General features: G+C 44.3%; 1 protein-coding gene across 3 annotated transcripts in view; it reads left to right on the top strand.

Moving 5' to 3' along the window:
- The first annotated feature begins 709 nt into the window (after window positions 1–709).
- LOC105931454 (FA complementation group A) overlaps window positions 710–20,790 on the top strand; it is a 45,456-nt gene continuing 25,375 nt past the window's right edge. The window contains exons 1-17 of one of the 3 annotated variants that reach the window (XM_036127200.1): window positions 710–906; window positions 4,628–4,740; window positions 4,889–4,997; window positions 6,230–6,333; window positions 6,364–6,408; window positions 6,639–6,734; window positions 7,068–7,138; window positions 10,509–10,618; window positions 12,361–12,456; window positions 12,536–12,581; window positions 15,896–16,008; window positions 16,417–16,493; window positions 17,336–17,477; window positions 19,398–19,531; window positions 19,894–20,004; window positions 20,453–20,548; window positions 20,669–20,728. In XM_036127200.1, coding sequence (XP_035983093.1) covers window positions 819–906; window positions 4,628–4,740; window positions 4,889–4,997; window positions 6,230–6,333; window positions 6,364–6,408; window positions 6,639–6,734; window positions 7,068–7,138; window positions 10,509–10,618; window positions 12,361–12,456; window positions 12,536–12,581; window positions 15,896–16,008; window positions 16,417–16,493; window positions 17,336–17,477; window positions 19,398–19,531; window positions 19,894–20,004; window positions 20,453–20,548; window positions 20,669–20,728 — 1,611 coding nt within the window. In that variant the 5' untranslated portion in view covers window positions 710–818. Of the gene's footprint in view, window positions 907–4,627; window positions 4,741–4,888; window positions 4,998–6,229; window positions 6,334–6,363; window positions 6,409–6,638; window positions 6,735–7,064; window positions 7,139–10,508; window positions 10,619–12,360; window positions 12,457–12,535; window positions 12,582–15,895; window positions 16,009–16,416; window positions 16,494–17,335; window positions 17,478–19,397; window positions 19,532–19,893; window positions 20,005–20,452; window positions 20,549–20,668; window positions 20,729–20,790 lie in introns of all 3 variants that reach the window. The other 2 variants (XM_036127193.1, XM_036127205.1) reach the window with 2 other exon arrangements.

Here is a 20,790-nt window from a genome sequence, read left to right as displayed (position 1 = left end):
AGGAAACTATAGGAAAGACCTTGTCTCAGAATTTCATCAGAGTTTATTTAGGTTATTTAGATGTAGAATAGACGTTCAGTTCTGTTGGACACATGAAGGGGTGAGAGGAAAGGAAACAGCAGATAAGCTAGTTAAAAAGGTTATAGGAAAGCAGATTACAGTTCAGATTCCATTTGGGAAAGGGGGAGGTAAATCAATAATTAAAAAGAAAGAAACATAGAGATGGCAAAAAATATGGGATGACGATGAGAAAGGAAGAAGATTATATAGAGTTCAAAAATCTGTAATACTTAAAAATTATGGAGAAAGAAGCAGAAGGGAAGATATAATTTTCACTAGACTGAGAACTGGACACACATACTTGAACGAGTTTTTGTTTATGCTAGGGAAGAGGAATAATGATATATGTGGGGGTTGTGCAGAAAAAGAAAATGTGGATTATGTTTTGATGAGTTGCTATAAATATGAGAGGAGGGGAAAAGTAATTAGGGAAAAAAGGAGAGAATGGAGTATTAAAGGAATATTAGGGACAGATGGAGATAGGGAGGAAATTAGGGTAATTAATAAAGCATTGTTTTTATTTTTACATAACACAAAATTAAAAAATAGAATATAGTAGGTGAAACTTTAAAGCTACACACTCTTGTACAGTAGGTGGCGGTAAGCACCTATAAGTTGTTTGCGATCCGCCAGTTAAAGGAAAGAAGAAGAAGAAGAAGCCAAACAAAGATGGCCGCGTCCTGTTGAGCAGAAACGAAGCGTCCTAGCCATAGACATAATATTTGTGTCTATATATATTTCTATTTATATATATATTTATGTTTATGGTACTAGCGACGGCAGAAATGTCTCTGAGGTCCTCCGGTGGGTCGGTGTCGCAGAAGCGGACCGTCAGCGGCCTCCTGGGTGAGTTAACGGCTCGCTGAGCTATATGAGGATAAACTTTAAGATAAACTTTATTCCGGACTCATGGTCCAATAAATACATAAATAAAATTAATAGATAAGAATAAAAACACGTGCTGACGCTTAGCATGAGACTCTATTTATTCACCATAGCGGAGCTCTCTGATTAAAGTGGCAGTTGTTGTGAAGCAGGTTGTAATTTTAACACACCAGTAAATATCCAGTTATTTTCCTATATGGCTGCTGTTGGCAGACATTCTCTGCTTCTAGTTAACTAGAAGTTAACTAGAAGTTAACTTCTAGTTAACTTCTGGTTTATTTTGGGTCTCGGCGCTCCGCAGCGGCGTCTGCCTCCCGTTCAGTCCGAGCTCTGAGGAGAGAACCACCCAGAACCTTCATGTTCTCCTACATATCACACATCTGGCCCTGGGTTCTGGTGAGCTCTGAGGAGGGAACCACCCAGAACCTTCATGTTCTCCTACATATCACACATCTGGCCCTGGGTTCTGGTGAGCTCTGAGGAGGGAACCACCCAGAACCTTCCTGTTCTCCTACATATCACACATCTGGCCCTGGGTTCTGGTGAGCTCTGAGGAGGGAACCACCCAGAACCTTCATGTTCTCCTACATATCACACATCTGGCCCTGGGTTCTGGTGAGCTCTGAGGAGGGAACCACCCAGAACCTTCATGTTCTCCTACATATCACACATCTGGCCCCGGGTTCTGGTGAGCTCTGAGGAGGGAACCACCCAGAACCTTCATGTTCTCCTACATATCACACACATGGCCCTGGGTTCTGGTGAGCTCTGAGGAGGGAACCACCCAGAACCTTCATGTTCTCCTACATATCACACATCTGGCCCTGGGTTCTGGTGAGCTCTGAGGAGGGAACCACCCAGAACCTTCATGTTCTCCTACATATCACACATCTGGCCCTGGGTTCTGGTGAGCTCTGAGGAGGGAACCACCCAGAACCTTCCTGTTCTCCTACATATCACACATCTGGCCCTGGGTTCTGGTGAGCTCTGAGGAGGGAACCACCCAGAACCTTCATGTTCTCCTACATATCACACATCTGGCCCTGGGTTCTGGTGAGCTCTGAGGAGGGAACCACCCAGAACCTTCATGTTCTCCTACATATCACACATCTGGCCCCGGGTTCTGGTGAGCTCTGAGGAGGGAACCACCCAGAACCTTCATGTTCTCCTACATATCACACATCTGGCCCTGGGTTCTGGTGAGCTCTGAGGAGGGAACCACCCAGAACCTTCATGTTCTCCTACATATCACACATCTGGCCCTGGGTTCTGGTGAGCTCTGAGGAGGGAACCATCCAGAACCTTCATGTTCTCCTACATATCACACACCGTCTCTTAGCTCATCTGTTTCTCTCCTGGATGAAGTCACCTGCTCATCATCATAAAACAAAGTCGCACTTATTCCTTAAATGCTAATCTCCATAAAAAAACTTTAACCTGGCAAATAAACCTGTGATTCTAAAAGCAAAGTCTAGGTGATATGTGAATTTAAACGTTTACAGACATGGTGCTATGATTTTGTTTTATGTTTATATCGCCTATTATAGCCATTAATATCCTTCATCCAATTATCCTGATTAAAATATAGAAGTAAGAACTTATCCATCGTCCTTATAAACTCTACAGTTATTACCATATTAATATAACTTTATTTTCCGTGTCTTGAGTGCTTGGAGCAAAGATCACATTTTTCCCCAGCGCTGAAACGAAGCCACGATGAAGGTTTGCAGCGCCGTCACAATGAGCTGTTGATCACGCTGAAAAGTTTCAGGGTCCAACAGAAAACAACTAAATGCCTTCTATAAGCAGGAAGTTGCTGTGTTCACAATTAGCCGCTACATTCAAACCAGAACAAAGCTGCAGTCGGTTCTGATGGACCAGAACAAAGCTGCAGTCGGTTCTGATGGACCAGAACAAAGCTGCAGTCGGTTCTGATGGACCAGAACAAAGCTGCTCCGCTCTCATCTCCCAGGGAAGCTCTGCAGAGGGAGGAGGAGGCAGAGAATCCCCAAGCGTTGGACCCAACGTTACTGACATCATCACTGTCAGTCCAGGTGGACCTCCAGAGCCTCCATGGTCCTCCTGGTTAACCTCCACCTGAGCCGTGGATCTCTGCAGCTCCTCCAGAGCCACCATGGTCCTCCTGGTTAACCTCCACCTGAGCCGTGGATCTCTGCAGCTCCTCCAGAGCCACCATGGTCCTCCTGGTTAACCTCCACCTGAGCCGTGGATCTCTGCAGCTCCTCCAGAGCCACCATGGTCCTCCTGGTTAACCTCCACCTGAGCTGCTGGTCTCTGCAGCTCCTCCAGAGCCACCATGGTCCTCCTGCTTCTCTGATCAATGCTCTCCTGGTCCAGCCTGTCAGTCCAGGTGGACGTCCATGTCCTGGTAGGTCTGCAGGTGGTCCATCCTCTCTCCAGGTCCACATGATGATCAGAGCTCTGGGAGGTTCTGTAGAACCTGACCTGCTGAGAACTGGACCAGAACCTCCTGCTGGGTTCCTGGGTCTCCATGATGCTGGATGTTCTGTTGATGGTGAACCTGCTCGGCCTAGAACAGGGATGGGCAACTTCCATGATAAACAGGGCCACATTTTTTTCAGCACGTCCATTGGAGGGCCACTTGACCACGCACTTCAAATATTTGGATATTAAAGACGCTACAAATTATTCTCAATAAGAACAAATTTTAGATGAATTTATATCTGTATGTTTACTGCACCAACATATAACTATTTTCTGCATATAAATGCATTTTAATATGTCCTTAAGCAAAAGACAAACCGTTTGCTTTAAAAAAAAATTGCAAAAAAGGAATTTAAACTCCATATCAATGCATTCAGGAGCATGGGTCATTTCAAATTTACAAGGAAAGAGGCATAAAACGGAACAGAACTTAACTCATACAATAATGTATCTATCCAGAAACTGTGTGGCTTTCTTACAATACTGAATGCTCTATAATTGTATTTCTGTTACTTTTTGATTATGCACATCTGTTAGCTTTTTATTCTGAAAAATCTAATGTCCCATGCTCTTGAATGCACCATAGCTTTCTGACGCTCACGAATGCATCACACTGGTCTGTGCACTGTGCTGTGTAGATGCACGTTTGATCGTCCGCTTAAGACAAAGCTTTGCAGTTTCAAAACTCACGTCGGCTCTCACGGTTTATGTTGTGTGTGAATGACAAGAGACCAAAAAAAAATCCCCATGTCCGTACTTCTTCCCATTTTGTCTGAAAAATGTGACTTTCTCGTCAAGTTTTCCCTTTATTCCACTGCTAGTGGCCAGGGCTCTTGACTTTCTTCCTCGCTGTTGCAAAGCGGCCCATGCCCGCTATTGTTTGGGTACGGCCCCCTATCGGTCAAAAGTATAATTACAAGTTGTTGTGTTTTTTTTTTTTTTTCATTATTAAATTATTATTGATCTATTCGCGGGCCGCACTGAGTGATGACGAGGGCCGTGTGCGGCCCCCGGGCCGCCAGTTGCCCATCCCTGGCCTAGAACATCCTGCGGTGCCAGACACATGGAAGCTCCTCTTCTGCTGGTGTTAACACCAGAGTGGACCACTGCTGTCCAGCTGCAGCCGCTTTCTAACCACCATCATGAATGTTGGGCTCTGTTAAACGGGTCGGATCAGAACCCACGTAGACATGTTCCTTGTTTCTGCTGGTTCCAGCTGGCCGTGTGATAAAGAAGCCGACGCTTGAAGATGGTCAGCAGCTGCAGGAGGCAGCGATCCAGCTGTTGGATCAGCACCAGAACCTGTCCAGCCTGCTCCAGGAACTGGAGGTGAGTGATTTCCCCTCAGCCAATCAGCTTCGTGTCGGGTCCAGGATCCACATCACCTCGGTGCCGGTCCGTTAGCGGGCCTCTGCAGAACTTTATGGCCGAGGAGGCAGCTGGACTCCCAGACCGTTTCTCCTCTTGATGTTTTCAGAACCCAGGCCCATGTGACAAGCTGTGTGCTGAGAACGGAGAGCAGAACCAGAACCAGAACCAGGCAGCATCCGATGCTAACCCCCCCCGCCTCTCAGCATTGCTTCTGGGTGGGTGTCTCTAAAATGTTCAACACATCCATCGTTGCTGCGCTCAGACCAGAATAAACGATTCTATGCTAGGTCGCTTAGCGCTGGTTACTCTATTTGACTTCCTCCCTTCCTTCCTTCCTTCCTTCCTCCCTTCCTCCCTTCCTCCCTCCCTCCCTTCCTTCCTCCCTCCCTTCCTTCCTTCCTTCCTCCCTTCCTCCTTCCTTCCTTCCTTCCTCCATTCCTCCCTCCCTCCCTCCCTTCCTTCCTTCCTCCCTTCCTCCCTCCCTCCCTTCCTCCTTCCTTCCTTCCTTCCTCCCTTCCTCCTTCCTTCCTCCCTCCCTCCCTTCCTTCCTTCCTTCCCTTCCTCCCTCCCTCCCTTCCTTCCCTCCCTCCCTTCCTTCCCTTCCTTCCTTCCTCCCTTCCTCCTTCCTTCCTTCCTCCCTTCCTTCCTTCCTTCCTTCCTCCCTTCCTTCCTTCCTTCCTCCCTTCCTTCCTCCCTCCCTTCCTTCCTTCCTCCCTCCCTCCCTTCCTCCTTCCTTCCTTCCTTCCTCCCTTCCTCCTTCCTCTCCTTCCTTCCTCCCTCCCTCCCTTCCTTCCTTCCTTCCTTCCTCCCTCCCTCCCTTCCTTCCTTCCTTCCTCCCTTCCTCCCTTCCTCCCTTCCTTCCTCCCTCCCTTCCTTCCTTCCTTCCTCCCTTCCTCCTTCCTCCCTTCCTCCTTCCTTCCTTCCTTCCTCCCTTCCTCCCTCCCTCCCTCCCTTCCTTCCTTCCTTCCTTCCTCCCTCCCCCCTCCCTTCCTCCCTCCCTCCCTCCCTCCTTCATTCCTTCCTTCCTTCCTTCCTCCCCCCTCCCTTCCTTCCTCCCTTCCTTCCTTCCTTCCTTCCTTCCCTTCCTCTTCGCTTCCTTCCTTCCTTCCTTCCTTCCTTCCCATCCTTCCTCCCTTGCCTTCCTGTCCTCCCTATCCTTCCTGTGTCCTTCCTTCCTTCGCTTCCTTCCGTCCTTCCTCCCCTCCTTCCTCTCCTTCCTTCCTTCCTCCTTCCTTCCTTCCTTCCTTCCTTCCATTCCCTCCTTCATCCGCGTTCCTTCCTTCCTTCCTTCCTTCCTTCCTCCCTCCCTCCCTTCCTTCCTCCCTCCCTTCCTTCCTTCCTTCCTTCCTTCCTTCCTCCCTTCCTCCCTTCCTCCCTCCCTCCCTCCCTTCCTTCCTTCCTTCCTCCCCCCCTCCCCATGGTTTCAAACCCTCCCTCTGTGGTGCAGGCAGCGGTCTGAGGCGTCAGGCGGCTCGGCTGGGCGTCTCTGTAGGAGCGTTGTCGGTGCAGACGGTGTTGGAGCGACTGATGGAGATCACTGAACGGGAGGAGGAGGAGGAGGAGAAGGAGAAGGAGGAAGAGGAGGAGGAGGAGCGATGGAGAGAGATGTTCACGTCTTCTCAGAGAGTGAGAATCTGTCGGATCGATTCAAAGCTGCAAACTTTAGGAGATCAGCTGTTGTTCTTCTAAAGCTGAAGTGTTGTGGTTGTAGGAAGACGGCGCCTTCATCTTCCTAATGAAGGAAACTAAATGCTAATAAATGCTAATAAAAGCTAAATGCTAATAAATGCTAAATGCTAATCAGAACGCTGGCTGCGGCGCTGCAGATGTTCTGACTTCCTCCTTCCTCTCTGCAGGTCCAGCTGTGTGTTCTGCTGCAGTCCACCAAGGAGCTGCTTTCTCAAACTGTCCTTTGCCCCAAGCGGCTCTGGATGGAGTACTGCAGACATCAGGTGCTAACGCTTTAAAATCGCTTCTTATCTCTGATATCTGAGTACTTCTTTAGAAAGACTAAATGTCCCAAACCGTTTAGGAATAAAATGATGTTAAAACCAAGATCAAAGCGCCACCAGAAACTGTTTTCTTTTTGCTTATCTGCCTTTTGCTTCTTTCTGTGAAACATTAGAAACTGAAAACAGGAATTTGGGTCATGATAATAAATAATTGTGTGTAAAGCTGTTGAGTTTGCACTCTTCCCATCACCGTGATGCTGGAAGGAAAGCGACGTTTCTGTAATAAACTTGATAAACCTCAGCAGTAACTGGGGGTGTGTTGTGTGTTAGCAGCATCCAAAACTGGAGGTGGTGTACTATCTGCACAAATACTACATCCTGACGTTGGACTACATGCTACACAGGTGATACTTATTACTCTCTGATTGCATCATTCTGAAAGTTCCTGGCTCAATATTCAGTGTTCACTGGTGGCCTACGCAATGAAACATTTACAGTTCTCTGCCCATCGTTTGGTTCAGTCTTAAACCAGAACTACAATACAACTTTATTTATAAAGCACTTTAAAAGCAGCACAGTTCATCACTGATTAAAAACAATAAGCAGAAATACAATAAATATATGAAGCACTAATAAAACAATAGAACCACAAGACCAAATAGTTAAAATGTTAAAAGCAGCAAGTTGAGTAGGCCTGCCTGATTCCTCCACAGTCTGCGACTCATAGCTCACTACGCTACGTTTCATATGCAACGTTATAAAGCAACAGCAAAACAAGGAGGGTCCTACAGTCTAGATCATAGTCTCTGTCTCGTTGACGTGAGAATGGAGAAAGAAAGGTGGACGAACCAAAGCTTCAGCGATAAGGGAAGGCAGATGCTCTGCACTGGTTTGTTCTGCTGCCATTTAGGAACCAGTGAGGCGCAGCGCTTGAAAAGTTGCACCTATTCTCTTCTTGGAGTTTCAGTACCTCAAAGTTCTGCATCTCTTGTAGGCTTTGCCTTTAAGACCATAGCTAGTGGGCTAAAGGCGGCGCAGGATGGAGTCTCTGCCTCTCCGTCTCTTTGAGCACCAACATAAAACATCTTTTCAGGGAACAGCTGCAGCTCAGCCTACAGCGTGTTTAATTACGCACTTAGAGGCGCCTGGTGATCGCGGAGGCTGAGACGACAAAGCTGGCGGCGTAAAAGTAACGAAGGTTTTGGGTCTGGAAGAGCAGAACGGAGGCGGAGCGGGTCCTGGGTGATGGAGCAGCGTGACGTTATACAGACCTGCACTGATAAACCAACCCATAGATTAATGCTAACCAGGATGTTTTCTTTGCCGGCATCTAATCTGATTATCCAGAGTCTGCCTTTATAGTCAACTGTGATACTTTTCTTATTAAAGTCAGCAAAACAAAATAAAAGATTGTATTTGTAAAGTGCCTTGAGATGACATGTTTCATGATTTGGCGCTATATAAATAAAATTGAATTATGTTGTTGAACTGTTTTTAAAGAACTTCTGCTTTCAACCCATATATTTTCCCCTCCTTTTAAAAACTAATAACTATAATATCGTCAATTGAACTGTATTTATATCACACATTAAATTACATTTCAGTTGGCTAAAGTGTTTTGTACACTCTAGAAACTAGTAATTCAAAAGTGACTAAAAAGTTAAAGACAAATACAGTAAAAGGTCAAATAAAAAGCACAAAAACAAGCAATAAAAACTTCAAAAGCTAACATCTGACCCTGGATTAAAAAAACCAAGAAGCAAAAATGTGTTTTAAGAGAAGATTTAAAAACAGAAAATGAGTTGACCTGCCTGACATGTAAAGCTAGTTAATCCAGAGTTGTGGTGAATTACAGAGAAAGTGTTGTTACCTCTAATAAAAACTGATCCGCCAGTCTGACACATACTAGGGACCGCAAAGACATTTAAAAACCAATTAAATAATATTTCAACCAACCTGAACCAATGAGTTGCTGTTAAAGCTGGAGAAATGTGCTCTTCAATTAAATTTTATTTATATAGCGCCAGTTCATGAAACATGTCATCTCAAGGCTCTTTACAAAGTCAAATTTAATTATATTACACAGATTGGGTCAGATTCTACATTTATTGTTTTCTGATCGCTGTTAAAAGAAGAGCAGCAGCATTTTAAACCCGCAGCATTCCCGTTTTATTCAGCCCAGAACCAGGTGCTGTGCAGGAATCTAAGAAAGTCGTAATAAAAGCGTGGATTAAAATCTCTAAATGATGTCGTGACGGCAGTGTTTTCCTCTGGTCAGCTGTCTCCGTTGGAAAAACCCGGACCGGACCGCAGATTAAATCTGAGCATCAAGATTATTCTCAAGTCTTTACATTCAGGTCTGCAGCAGTCAGTGTCAGAAACTGACTTAAACGTCAGAGATCAACACTGATCAACAAACCTGACCTCAGCCTTCTTATTCCTCTGCTGTAAGAAATTTATTCTCATCCATGACTGGATTTCTGCAGTGCATTCACGTCATTTATTTGCAGTCTATTTTCCTTTTTTAGTGGCATAAAAATCTGTCTGCATACAATTTAGGGCTGCAACTAGCGATTATTTTAATAATCGATTAATGGGTCGATTTATTTTTATGATTAATCGATGAATCCGACAAAAAAAAGTTTTATTTCCACTTCAAATTTAGGAAAAAGGACTGAGAGCAAATAAGCTCACAAAACAAGTTGCTACTCAGGTGTTCCCATATTAGGTAATAAATAATTTAGCTTGAAATAAAGAACTTTATGTTGACTAGATTGTAACTCAGTCATTTAATAGTCGATGTTGTCTATAAGCACAGCGTTGTCATAAGTGAGGCTGTTGTCATAACGAAGCAAGCAGAGCAGAAACACGTCTTCTGACAATCAAATAAACCTCCAGACTGTTTCAGCACAAGCTGCATTTTATGTAAATACTATCTGCTACATTTGTCCTACATATTTTACTTTATTCTGTAAGTTTTTTTCAAACAGGGTTTTAGATTTTTAATGCTTGGTATTTCTTCTGAGGTTGAAAACTCCGCGAGTGGCGCATTAGTGGTGGCCTAGTGAGCATTGAGCTTGGGTCCCGGAGGTTCTGGGTTCAACTCCCACAGACTGCCACTCTGGGTCCCTGAGCAAGACCCTTAACCCCAGAATATTCCCCAGGCGCCGCACAGCAGCAGCCCACTGCTCCCCACGGGGATGGGTTAAGATGCAGGAGTGAATTTCTAATAAAGTTTAATTCTTATTAATGGCGCGGCACATTGAATCGCAGCGCTCCACCTGCAGGTTGCTCAGAGCCGTCCTCCAGACTCCTGGATCGGTGTCGACTCGTTTTCAGAGCTGCTGCCTCCGATTTAAGCCTGTTTGCTGCTGGATGACTGAGGATTTGCCTACATGATACCTTTTTGTCCTACAGCTTAGAAATCATTGTTTAAATACTTACGGAGATATGGGCTCAGTTCAGCAGACACTTTGGCCTCATTTGGAGCCCTTTGCCTCCAATCATGCCTGTTGTAGATCTAGGCTTTCAGCGACGGCACCAAAGTGGTATCATACGTTTTAGTTAGAGATGATAGCTTGGTGTCATCTGCAAAGAAAAATCAGATTTCTGATTTATTCCTGATTTATATCTGGAAAATAGGCATTTTTTCACCTTATAATTAGCCAAATTTCCTGCTGCTGCAGAGAAGAAAACTTTTGATAAAATGTCAGTAATCCATCAAAGAAAAGTTTCTTCTCTAAACTACCCCCCCCCCCTCTTTTTGCTTTTCAGTGATGAAAATGTGCGATCATGGCTGCCCCCCCAGCTAAAGGCTCTGTGCGGCTGGACGCCTCCCCCAGAAGAGGAGGAGACCAGACGGCTGCAACAGAAGCTTTTATCAGGTAGGAAGTCTCCTCTAGACATGCCGCTGTCTTTCTGCAGATTTAATAAATCCTATAGGTCTAAAAGCATATTAATATCCTTTATTGTCCCTTACGGAGGATGTTCAGGTGAATCCGTTGCAAAGTGACAGATGGAAGCATGCAGATATTCATAAATATATCAATAAAAATACAAAATAACTATATATGAGACACATTTTTGAAGAAATAAAGATAAGAAGTTTACATGTCATTGCACTACTATCAGCATCTCAATGAAATTGCTTTGGTTCCCAGAGTGAGAAATAAAAAAATAAAATTATAAAATAATTAAAAATAAGTCATAGATTAAACATCCGTAATGTTCTGGAAGCACCGACTGCAGTCCACTCTGTGAATCTCTCCACATTTTTAATGGGTTTTGTTTTACAATCCTCTCCAGGGTGCGGTCATCCCTGCTGACACTTTTTTCTGCCACATCTTTTCCTCCACCTCTCTATTAATCTGCTGGACACAGAGCTGTGAACAGCGGTTCTCTTCTACAACGATCTTTGTCCCTTCTTCTGTCAGGTCAGGAGTGTCGTCTGCAGAACTGGACTTTTTCTTGTGTCTGGCAGTGTAGCATTAAGAATTGTCTTAATGTCACAAAGAGCATGAACTGAGTGAGCTAACCAACCAGAGCCCGCCCACAAACCCTGAGGTTCTACCACAGCCGCCATACCTTAGGTAGCCGCTATTTCTGTTGCTTGTGGTTAAAGCAGAGAAAAGTCAGAATTAAATCGCAATTATGGTTGAAATAAATCACAATTTAGACTTTTGGCTGAGTCGTACAGCCCTGCTCCTGAGATGTTTACCTGATGGAAGAGGGTGGAACGCTGCAACGCCCCATCAGATGATTGGGTGAGGCATGATGACTCCTTTATGCTTCTCCTAATGACCACTGATGAGACGGAACCTCCTCACAGATCCTTGCACCTGACAGCAAGCAGGACTTCCTTCAGCAACATCTTTCTTCTTACTCCTCATCCACAAAGGTTAAATTTATGGAGTCCACGACAGTTTCCGTGTGGACAGGTTCTCCACCTGAGCTGCTGGTCTCTGCAGCTCCTCCAGAGCCTCCATGGTCCTCCTGGTTAACCTCCACCTGAGCTGTGGGTCTCTGCAGCTCCTCCAGAGCCACCATGGTCCTCCTGGTTAACCTCCACCTGAGCCGTGGATCTCTGCAGCTCCTCCAGAGCCACCATGGTCCTCCTGCTTCTCTGATCAATGCTCTCCTGGTCCAGCCTGTCAGTCCAGGTGGACGTCCATGTCCTGGTAGGTCTGCAGGTGGTCCATCCTCTCTCCAGGTCCACATGATGATCAGAACTCTGGGAGGTTCTGTAGAACCTGACCTGCTGGAAACTGGACCAGAACCTCCTGGTTCCCTGGTCTCCATGATGCTGGCTGTTCTCTGAAGACCCTCTGGGGTCAGAAACGGAGCAGCTGCAGGTAGACGAGGTGAACTCTGGTTATTTGGGGACTTCTGAAGTCACTTGATGACTGGATTTTAGTTTGTTGTATCAGAGGAGAGGGAGGGTTGATATAAATCCATGCCAAAGTTTTCATGTATTTATTGGTGAATTGTCTCCCTTCCACTTCACGATGTTGTGGTTTTTAGTTGGTGTGGTTGTAATGCTTCAGCAGGTGAGAGGTTTACCAGGTGTACAGGTTCCCTGTGCTGACTGTTTAGATCTGACGCTGTTAGTGTGACGCCTGTGTTTCAGCTGTGGTTGGCGTCCTGGTCGCAGCGGGCTTTGAGGAGGCTGCAGAAAGGAAGCTGTCGCTGCTGTGCAGCTCCGTGCTGGATGACATGCTTTTCTGTAAGCTCCTAACACCATTTTCATTCACATCAGTTGTGAAATTACTGGAAATATTGTTGAAATATTACTTTTTTTTTAGGGCTTCTGGACATTGAGGAAAAACGTGGCGAAGTCGCCGAGAGATGGTTTGTATTATTTTGTTTTAAGGCCTTTGTTGTGCAATTTTGCTTGTTTGATTCATGAAAATTATTAATAATTATAATATTCATAATGGAAGGATAGCTACAACAACAAAAATTTCAAATGGTTGTGATCGAGGGCAATCAGCCTTTACTGATTAGCTTTAACAGTTGGATTAGTAATAGTTATTAACTTCATTTAACCTGGAAGAGGAGTGTCTAACCAGTTGTTAGTTGTCCAGCAAACGTTGATAACTTTAATTACAATTACAATTTCATTCACCACAAGCCAATGAAATATTCAGTTATTAACTCAAAAGGACATAATTCGGTAACTCTTAGAGAACAATTGCTGATTAAAAATCATCACAGAACGACCACGATTAAGCTAGTTGGAATTTATTAAACCAATAATTCCCTGGTGATTAATTTGGACCCAAACACATTTTTTTCTTCCTGCTGGATTTTTTTTAACTTTTTATAATTTACGAAAGGACATTGACTTTAGATTAAACTGATTCATCCAAAGAGAAATATTTAATTTATTATTAGACTGTTTTTATTAAACTTATTTGTGGTTTTGTTTCTGTTGGATTTTGGTCTGAAGAGTAGAGGACGTGGCTAAACGGCTGATTTGCTTTTTTTAAATCCAGCTGATGCTGTAGATGGGTGGCAGATGTGCACGAAGTCCCTTATTGCCATAAGTTGTAATCAATTTAGTAGAAAACGTACAATATGCACACAGCAAATATCATTAAATCCATGTTGCCGTGTCTCATGGATTAGTCTATCGGTTTGCTAAAATGACCAAGTCAGCAATTCCACGTTTCTTCAGCAATTCCACATTTCTTCAACAATTCCACATTTCCTCAGCAATTCCACATTTCTTCAGCAATTCCTCATTTCCTCAGCAATTCCACATTTCTTCAGCAATTCCACATTTCCTCAGCAATTCCACATTTCCTCAGCCATTCCACGTTTCCTCAGCAATTCCACATTTCCTCAGCAATTCCACATTTCCTCAGCAATTCCACATTTCTTCAGCAATTCTTAATTTCCTCAGCAATTCCACATTTCTTCAGCCATTCCACATTTCCTCAGCAATTCCACATTTCCTAAGCCATTCCACATTTCCTCAGCAATTCCACATTTCCTCAGCAATTCCACATTTCCTCAGCCATTCCACGTTTCCTCAGCAATTCCACGTTTCCTAAGCCATTCCACATTTTCTCAGCAATTCCACATTTCTTCAGCAATTCCTCATTTCCTCAGCAATTCCAAATTTCTTCAGCAATTCCACATTTCCTCAGCAATTCCACATTTCCTCAGCCATTCCACGTTTCCTCAGCAATTCCACATTTCCTCAGCAATTCCACATTTCCTCAGCAATTCCACATTTCTTCAACAATTCTTAATTTCCTCAGCAATTCCACATTTCTTCAGCCATTCCACATTTCTTCAGCAATTCCACATTTCCTCAGCAATTCCACATTTCCTCAGCAATTCCACATTTCTTCAGCAATTCTTAATTTCCTCAGCAATTCCACATTTCTTCAGCCATTCCACATTTCTTCAGCAATTCCACATTTCCTCAGCAATTCCACATTTCCTCAGCCATTCCACATTTCTTCAGCAATTCCACATTTCCTCAGCAATTCCACATTTCCTCAGCAATTCCACATTTCCTCAGCCATTCCACGTTTCCTCAGCAATTCCACGTTTCCTAAGCCATTCCACATTTTCTCAGCAATTCCACATTTCCTCAGCAATTCCACATTTCTTCAGCAATTCCTCATTTCCTCAGCAATTCCACATTTCTTCAGCAATTCCACATTTCCTCAGCAATTCCACATTTCCTCAGCCATTCCACGTTTCCTCAGCAATTCCACATTTCCTCAGCAATTCCACATTTCCTCAGCAATTCCACATTTCTTCAGCAATTCTTAATTTCCTCAGCAATTCCACATTTCTTCAGCCATTCCACATTTCTTCAGCAATTCCACATTTCCTCAGCAATTCCACATTTCCTCAGCAATTCCACATTTCCTAAGCTATTCCACATTTCTTCAGCAATTCCACATTTCCTCAGCAATTCCACATTTCCTCAGCAATTCCACATTTCCTCAGCAATTCCACATTTCTTCAGCAATTCCTAATTTCTTCAGCAATTCCACATTTCCTCAGCAATTCCACATTTCCTCAGCAATTCCACATTTCCTAAGCTATTCCACATTTCTTCAGCAATTCCACATTTCCTCAGCAATTCCACATTTCCTCAGCAATTCCACATTTCCTCAGCAATTCCTCATTTCCTCAGCAATTCCTCATTTCCTCAGCAATTCCTCATTTCTTTAGCCATTCCACATTTCTTCAACAATTCTTAATTTCCTCAGCAATTCCACATTTCCTCAGCCATTCCACATTTCTTCAACAATTCTTAATTTCCTCAGCAATTCCACATTTCCTCAGCAATTCCACATTTCTTTAGCTATTCCACTTTTCTTCAACAATTCTTAATTTCCTCAGCAATTCCACATTTCTTCAGCAATTCCACATTTCTTTAGCAATTCCACATTTCCTCAGCAATTCCACATTTCTTTAGCAATTCCACATTTCTTCAACAATTCTTAATTTCCTCAGCAATTCCACATTTCCTCAGCCATTCCACATTTCTTTAGCAATTCCACATTTCTTCAACAATTCTTAATTTCCTCAGCAATTCCACATTTCCTCAGCCATTCCACATTTCTTTAGCAATTCCACATTTCTTTAGCCATTCCACATTTCTTCAACAATTCTTAATTTCCTCAGCAATTCCTCATTTCCTCAGCAATTCCACATTTCTTTAGCAATTCCACATTTCTTTAGCCATTCCACATTTCTTCAACAATTCTTAATTTCCTCAGCAATTCCACATTTCCTCAGCCATTCCACATTTCCTCAGCAATTCCTCATTTCCTCAGCAATTCCTCATTTCCTCAGCAATTCCACATTTCTTAAGCAATTCCACGGGGGTAAAGAGCAGAGCTCGTATTGCCGAAGCTCCTCGGTCTCCCAGAGCTCCTAGCTTTAGGCCTTTTAGCGTCTTCCTGCTCTTAGCCGCGTTAAGATAAGATAAGATAAGATAGTCTTTATTGATCTCACAATGGAGAAATTCACTCGTCACATCGGCTCATACAAGAAGGTGCAGAGTAGGGAAGGTGCATTCAGTTATAAACGTCGTCCTCTCCACTCCTGACATTTTTGTGAATAACTTTTATCCCAGCGAGGTGAAAATCGGAGACAGATCGCTCTGAGACTCGCTGCTTTGTCTCCTGCAGGATTCAAACTCTTGACGCGTCGCTTTGTGGAGACTCTGTGTCACCAGCAGCTCTGCAGCGCTTCTTCACTCACTGCCTCACGCAGATTTTCACCTGCAACACCCGACTAACAGGTAAGCGGGTTGTGGGCTCAATCCCAGCTTCTCCCTGTCCTCGAGCAAGGCACTTCACCCTACCAGTCCCTGTGTGCGCTGGGCTTCAGTAACAAGAAGTGCTGCAGAGGAACAGAAAACCATCACAGAGCAAAATAAATAAAAATAAACATCCTTGGGGTCTCTGGTCTAAAATAGTTTTGCCCAACTTTTGTGAACACGACGTCTAAAATATCAGAAGACCCATAACAGGATAGACGGGGTTAATGGGGCCCTAGTGACCCCCCCCCCCCACGTTTATTATTTTAGGTTTTCTGTTCTCCTGAAAATCTGCTCCAACTTTCTTCCCTGAATGTCTTTCTGTATTTTATCCATTGAAGGAGCTTCCTCTGAATTACTCTGCAGCCTTGAATTGTTCTTTGTCCTCAGTGTCGGATGCTGTCGCCCTGCAGAAGGAGTGGACTCTAGCAAAGACCAGCCACTGTCTCACCTCGCTCTACTGCAAGGTTTCTGTTCTCCACTAACCTGCTACCTCTGCTGCATTCATGCGGTTTTAATCAGAATAAGTCTAAACAATATTTATACCTGCATACATCATGCACTGTTTTTGGTGGCAGTTTTAGCCTTTTGGATGAAAATGTTTATTAATCCCATCCTTCAGAAGCATCTAATCCAGAACTAATAAACTCAAGAACAGCTTCTTTCCAAGAGCGGTGAGGGCTGTCGCCCCCTGCTGGGAGCCTGTGGTCCTTCATGTTAATCACACTGCTTATTCTCAGGAATGTCAAATTTCAGTAAATGAAGCCTCAAGATCACGGCACAAAAAATGACCTCATTACTTGAGATTCCTGAAGGAGGGACTGATCCGTGATCAGTCAAAGATTCTTGACTTGGTCATTTCTATATGAGAGTTTTATTTTCTAATTTTATTTCTCTTGCTGGTGATTTGACATTTCAGAAGCAACCAGCCTGTTGCAACAAACGGAAGAATTTAAAAACAAAAAAACAAAAAAAAGAGCTGCAGTGGTTTAGATGACAACCAGATTAGGATTATGACATAATCTCATATAGACATCATGTCTATATGAGATCGCCTTAGTTGACTCAAAAACGACACTGAAGGCCGGTCTGTTCATCGCGTGTTTGCAAAGGTTTGCAGTTGATCTGCTTTGTCAGTTCTGTTCATGTAAATGTTAAAGCTGAAATAAATCATTTTATTTCTACATGCCGGCAATTCACAGCACAGCATGAATTAACATATCTTTAAACATTTGGAGCGTTGTGTTTATTGTTCATCATGTGGTGGACATAGCAGCTGCATGAACCTGCTCTCCTGTGTGGGTAACAGCTGGCAGTGATCTTCAGCGCCGAGCAGCTGCTGCATCACCTGCAGCAGGTTCTGGAAACCCACGAGGTCAACTGGAAACATGTGCTGTGCTTCGTCTCCGCCCTGCTGGTGTATTACCAGGCGGCCCGGCCTTGCCTCATAGGTAAACAACCTGCTCTCCTGTCTCTCATTTATGCCTCCACATTTTCACTGTGAGTAGCTTCTAACTGGTCCTCATCATCACCATGAAGAAAAACAATGTTTCATATGGAGCGCAACCTTTTTATCCCAGATGTGTAGATAACTGACCTCCTTGGTAGGGATGATGGATTTCCTTCATGTCATCAGTACCAGAGGAGTCCAGTGGTCTCCTTTCTGCACACATGTAGGCTCCATGGCGTAAGTCAGGAGAGAAGTGAAGGCTGTTCAGTTCTCAAGTTACAGTGATTAACCAGGAATGAAACGAGGAGCTCAGGTGTAACGTTTCATATGATTGTTGGAGCATTTCTACGCTGGCCTTGGACGGCGGTAAAGCCCAGACAGGCTGCAGGAGACTCTGTGAGTCTGCAGGGACAACGTCTCTGTTTGCAGCACCAGGGGCCGACTCTCAGGAAAAGAGCCCCTGTTGAGCCTCGCTGGCGCTCCAAAGCGGTGAGAAGTAACCGGGTCGGTACCTTTGTTTCAGTGAAAGTCTCCAGAGGCGTAACGTCGGCTGGGGTCTCCATGTTGTCATAGGAGCCGGGCTTTACTGTCATGTTAGCTCTGATTACCCCGTATGTTCCTAACAGAGCACTTCGCTCTCAGACTGCAGGTCTGCTGGTGGTTCCTAGAGTCTCTAAAAGTAGAATGGGAGGCAGATCCTTTAGCTATCAGGCTCCTCTCCTGTGGAACCAACTCCCAGTTTTGGTCCGTGAGGCAGACACCCCGTCTACTTTTAAGACTAATCTTAAAACTTTCCTTTTTGACAAAGCTTCTAGTCAGAGTGGCTCACGTTACCCTGAGCTACCTCTATAGTTATGCTGCTATAGGCTTAGGCTGCTGGAGGACATCAGGGTATATTTCTCTCTCTCTGCTGAGTTCTCCTACTGCTCTCCAATCTGCATTGTTTGTTGTTATTTCAGCTTTTAACTTTTTGTTCTCTGTCATTTTTCTCTCCATAGAAGGTACACCTGGTCTGGCGTTCTGTTAGCTGTGACATCATCAGGGGAGGCAGATCATCCTCTATTACCATCTAATGTAGAAAGTACTCCTGGGTCAATGTGAGCTTCTGTGCTTTCTGTGTCTCTGCTCTGTCTTCTCTACCATAGAAAGTACTCCTGGGTCAATGTGAGCTTCTGAGCTTTCTGTGTCTCTGCTCTGTCTTCTCTACCATAGAAAGTACTCCTGGGTCAATGTGAGCTTCTGAGCTTTCTGTGTCTCTGCTCTGTCTTCTCTACCATAGAAAGTACTCCTGGGTCAATGTGAGCTTCTGAGCTTTCTGTGTCTCTGCTCTGTCTTCTCTAACATAGAAAGTACTCCTGGGTGAATGTGAGCTTCTGAGCTTTCTGTGTCTCTGCTCTGTCTTCTCTAACATAGAAAGTACTCCTGGGTCAATGTGAGCTTCTGAGCTTTCTGTGTCTCTGCTCTGTCTTCTCTAAGCCCCAGTGGGTGGAGGCAGATGAGCGTTCACACTGAGCCTGGTTCTGGTTCTGCTGGAGGTTCTCCTCCCTGTTAAAGGGGAGTTTTCCTCTCCACTGTCGCTTCATGCATGCTCAGTATGAGGGATTGCTGCAAAGCCATCAACAATGCAGACGACTGTCCACTGTGGCTCTACGCTCTTTCAGGAGGAGTGAATGCTGCTTGGAGAGACTTTGAAGCAATCAACTGGTTCCCTTATATCGGACATTTTTGACCAATCTGTATAATATAATTGATTTTGACTTTGTAAAGAGCCTTGAGATGACATGTTTCATGAATATAAATAGAATAGAATTATCTGGCCCAGTATGACTGCATGCTTGCCTAATGTAGTGCTGCCTAAGCTTTTATTAACCGTGATTTTGAAGGGTAGCTAAAAGGTCCATTGTGTGCCTGTTTCTTGCAGAGTTGTTGTCCAGACTGCTGAGCTCGGCGTTTGAAGGCTACGACCTGGAGAACATGATCACTGCCTTCCTGTTGGCCCGACAAGGAGCTCTGGAGGGCGCCGGCGTCTTTCCTCCCTACAGCGACTGGTTCAAGGTTCCCTTCAGCGTTTTAATGTCTGCCGCGTACCCGGCTTTACGAACATGCTGCTGATGCACGGTTCTGATTCGATCACCATTTATTTACACGTTCACATGCTGATGGCCATTTGGCCACGCTTCTGGCTCTCTGAGGTGTTGTTCAAATGTCATCTAGTGTAACTGGTCTGTTCTGTCTGCCACACCCTCACAATCCCCCACTGTGGAACAGAATAGTTAATTTTTATTCTATTTTATTTAATTGATAATTATTCCCCCCTTTATTTGTATACGCAGTTCACCCTCTTAATGCGGGGAACAGAAAACAGTTCTTTCACCTGATTGATTCATGGGAATATCTGCATGGTTCTGCTTTTTCAGACGTCTTTTGGAGGCAGCGCCGGGTTCCAGGCCAGCAGTAAAAAGTCTCTGGTGTTCCTGCTCAAGTTCCTCTCGGACCTGGTTCCCTTTGAACCTCCACAGTATCTGAAGGTGATGCTTCAAGCTGGATTAACTGAAGAGACCAGGGTGCTTTATCACTTTAGGTTTTATTGATTTTCAGTGTCAGAAACTGGAGTCTTCCTAAGATTTAACCAGATGAATGTTTAAGATGCACTAGACTAGATAAAAGGGATCTAACAGCGTCTTTAGACCATTAGAGCTAGGCGATAGGGAACAATGAGGTTTCTCCTACATGCAAGTGTAGTTCCTAAAATTAACACATAATATAGAACTTTTTTATATAGAACAATTATTAGTTCTAATAGTAGTTGTAGTATTTTTACAACACAGAAAGGTTAGTTTAAACCTAAACCTGGAGGGGACTTTGCTCATGATCCACAATATTATTGACTTCAGTTATAGCAGAAACAACTCAGTACGCTGAAACTGCAAACACAGCTCTTAATTTCTACTCCACACTTTAATTTTCTTATATTAGGTTCATATTCTTCACCCTCCTTATGTGCCTGCAAAGCACCGCAACCTCCTCATGGAGTACGTGACTCTGGCAAAGACCAGACTGGCCGACCTGAAGGTAAAACATCCCGACACGATGGGTACAGATGCAGACTTCTGTCTTTATTCTTTATTACAGCTCAGCACCTAAATGTAAAGACGTCTGTCTCCTGTAATGCTGATTAGTCTCTCCATGCAGGAGTCTGTGGAGGACATGGGCTTATATGAAGATGTTTCTGGGAGCCGTGCATCATCGCAGGTAACAGACATTTAGTAATAGTTTCATGGCTGCAGGTACTTAGTTTTCACACTCCTGATTCA

The sequence above is a fragment of the Fundulus heteroclitus genome, chromosome 2 (assembly GCF_011125445.2).
Source record: "Fundulus heteroclitus isolate FHET01 chromosome 2, MU-UCD_Fhet_4.1, whole genome shotgun sequence".
NCBI classification, from domain to species: Eukaryota; Metazoa; Chordata; class Actinopteri; order Cyprinodontiformes; family Fundulidae; genus Fundulus; species Fundulus heteroclitus.
Note: the sequence above shows the minus strand (reverse complement) of the source record. Positions and strands in the feature narration are given on the sequence as shown.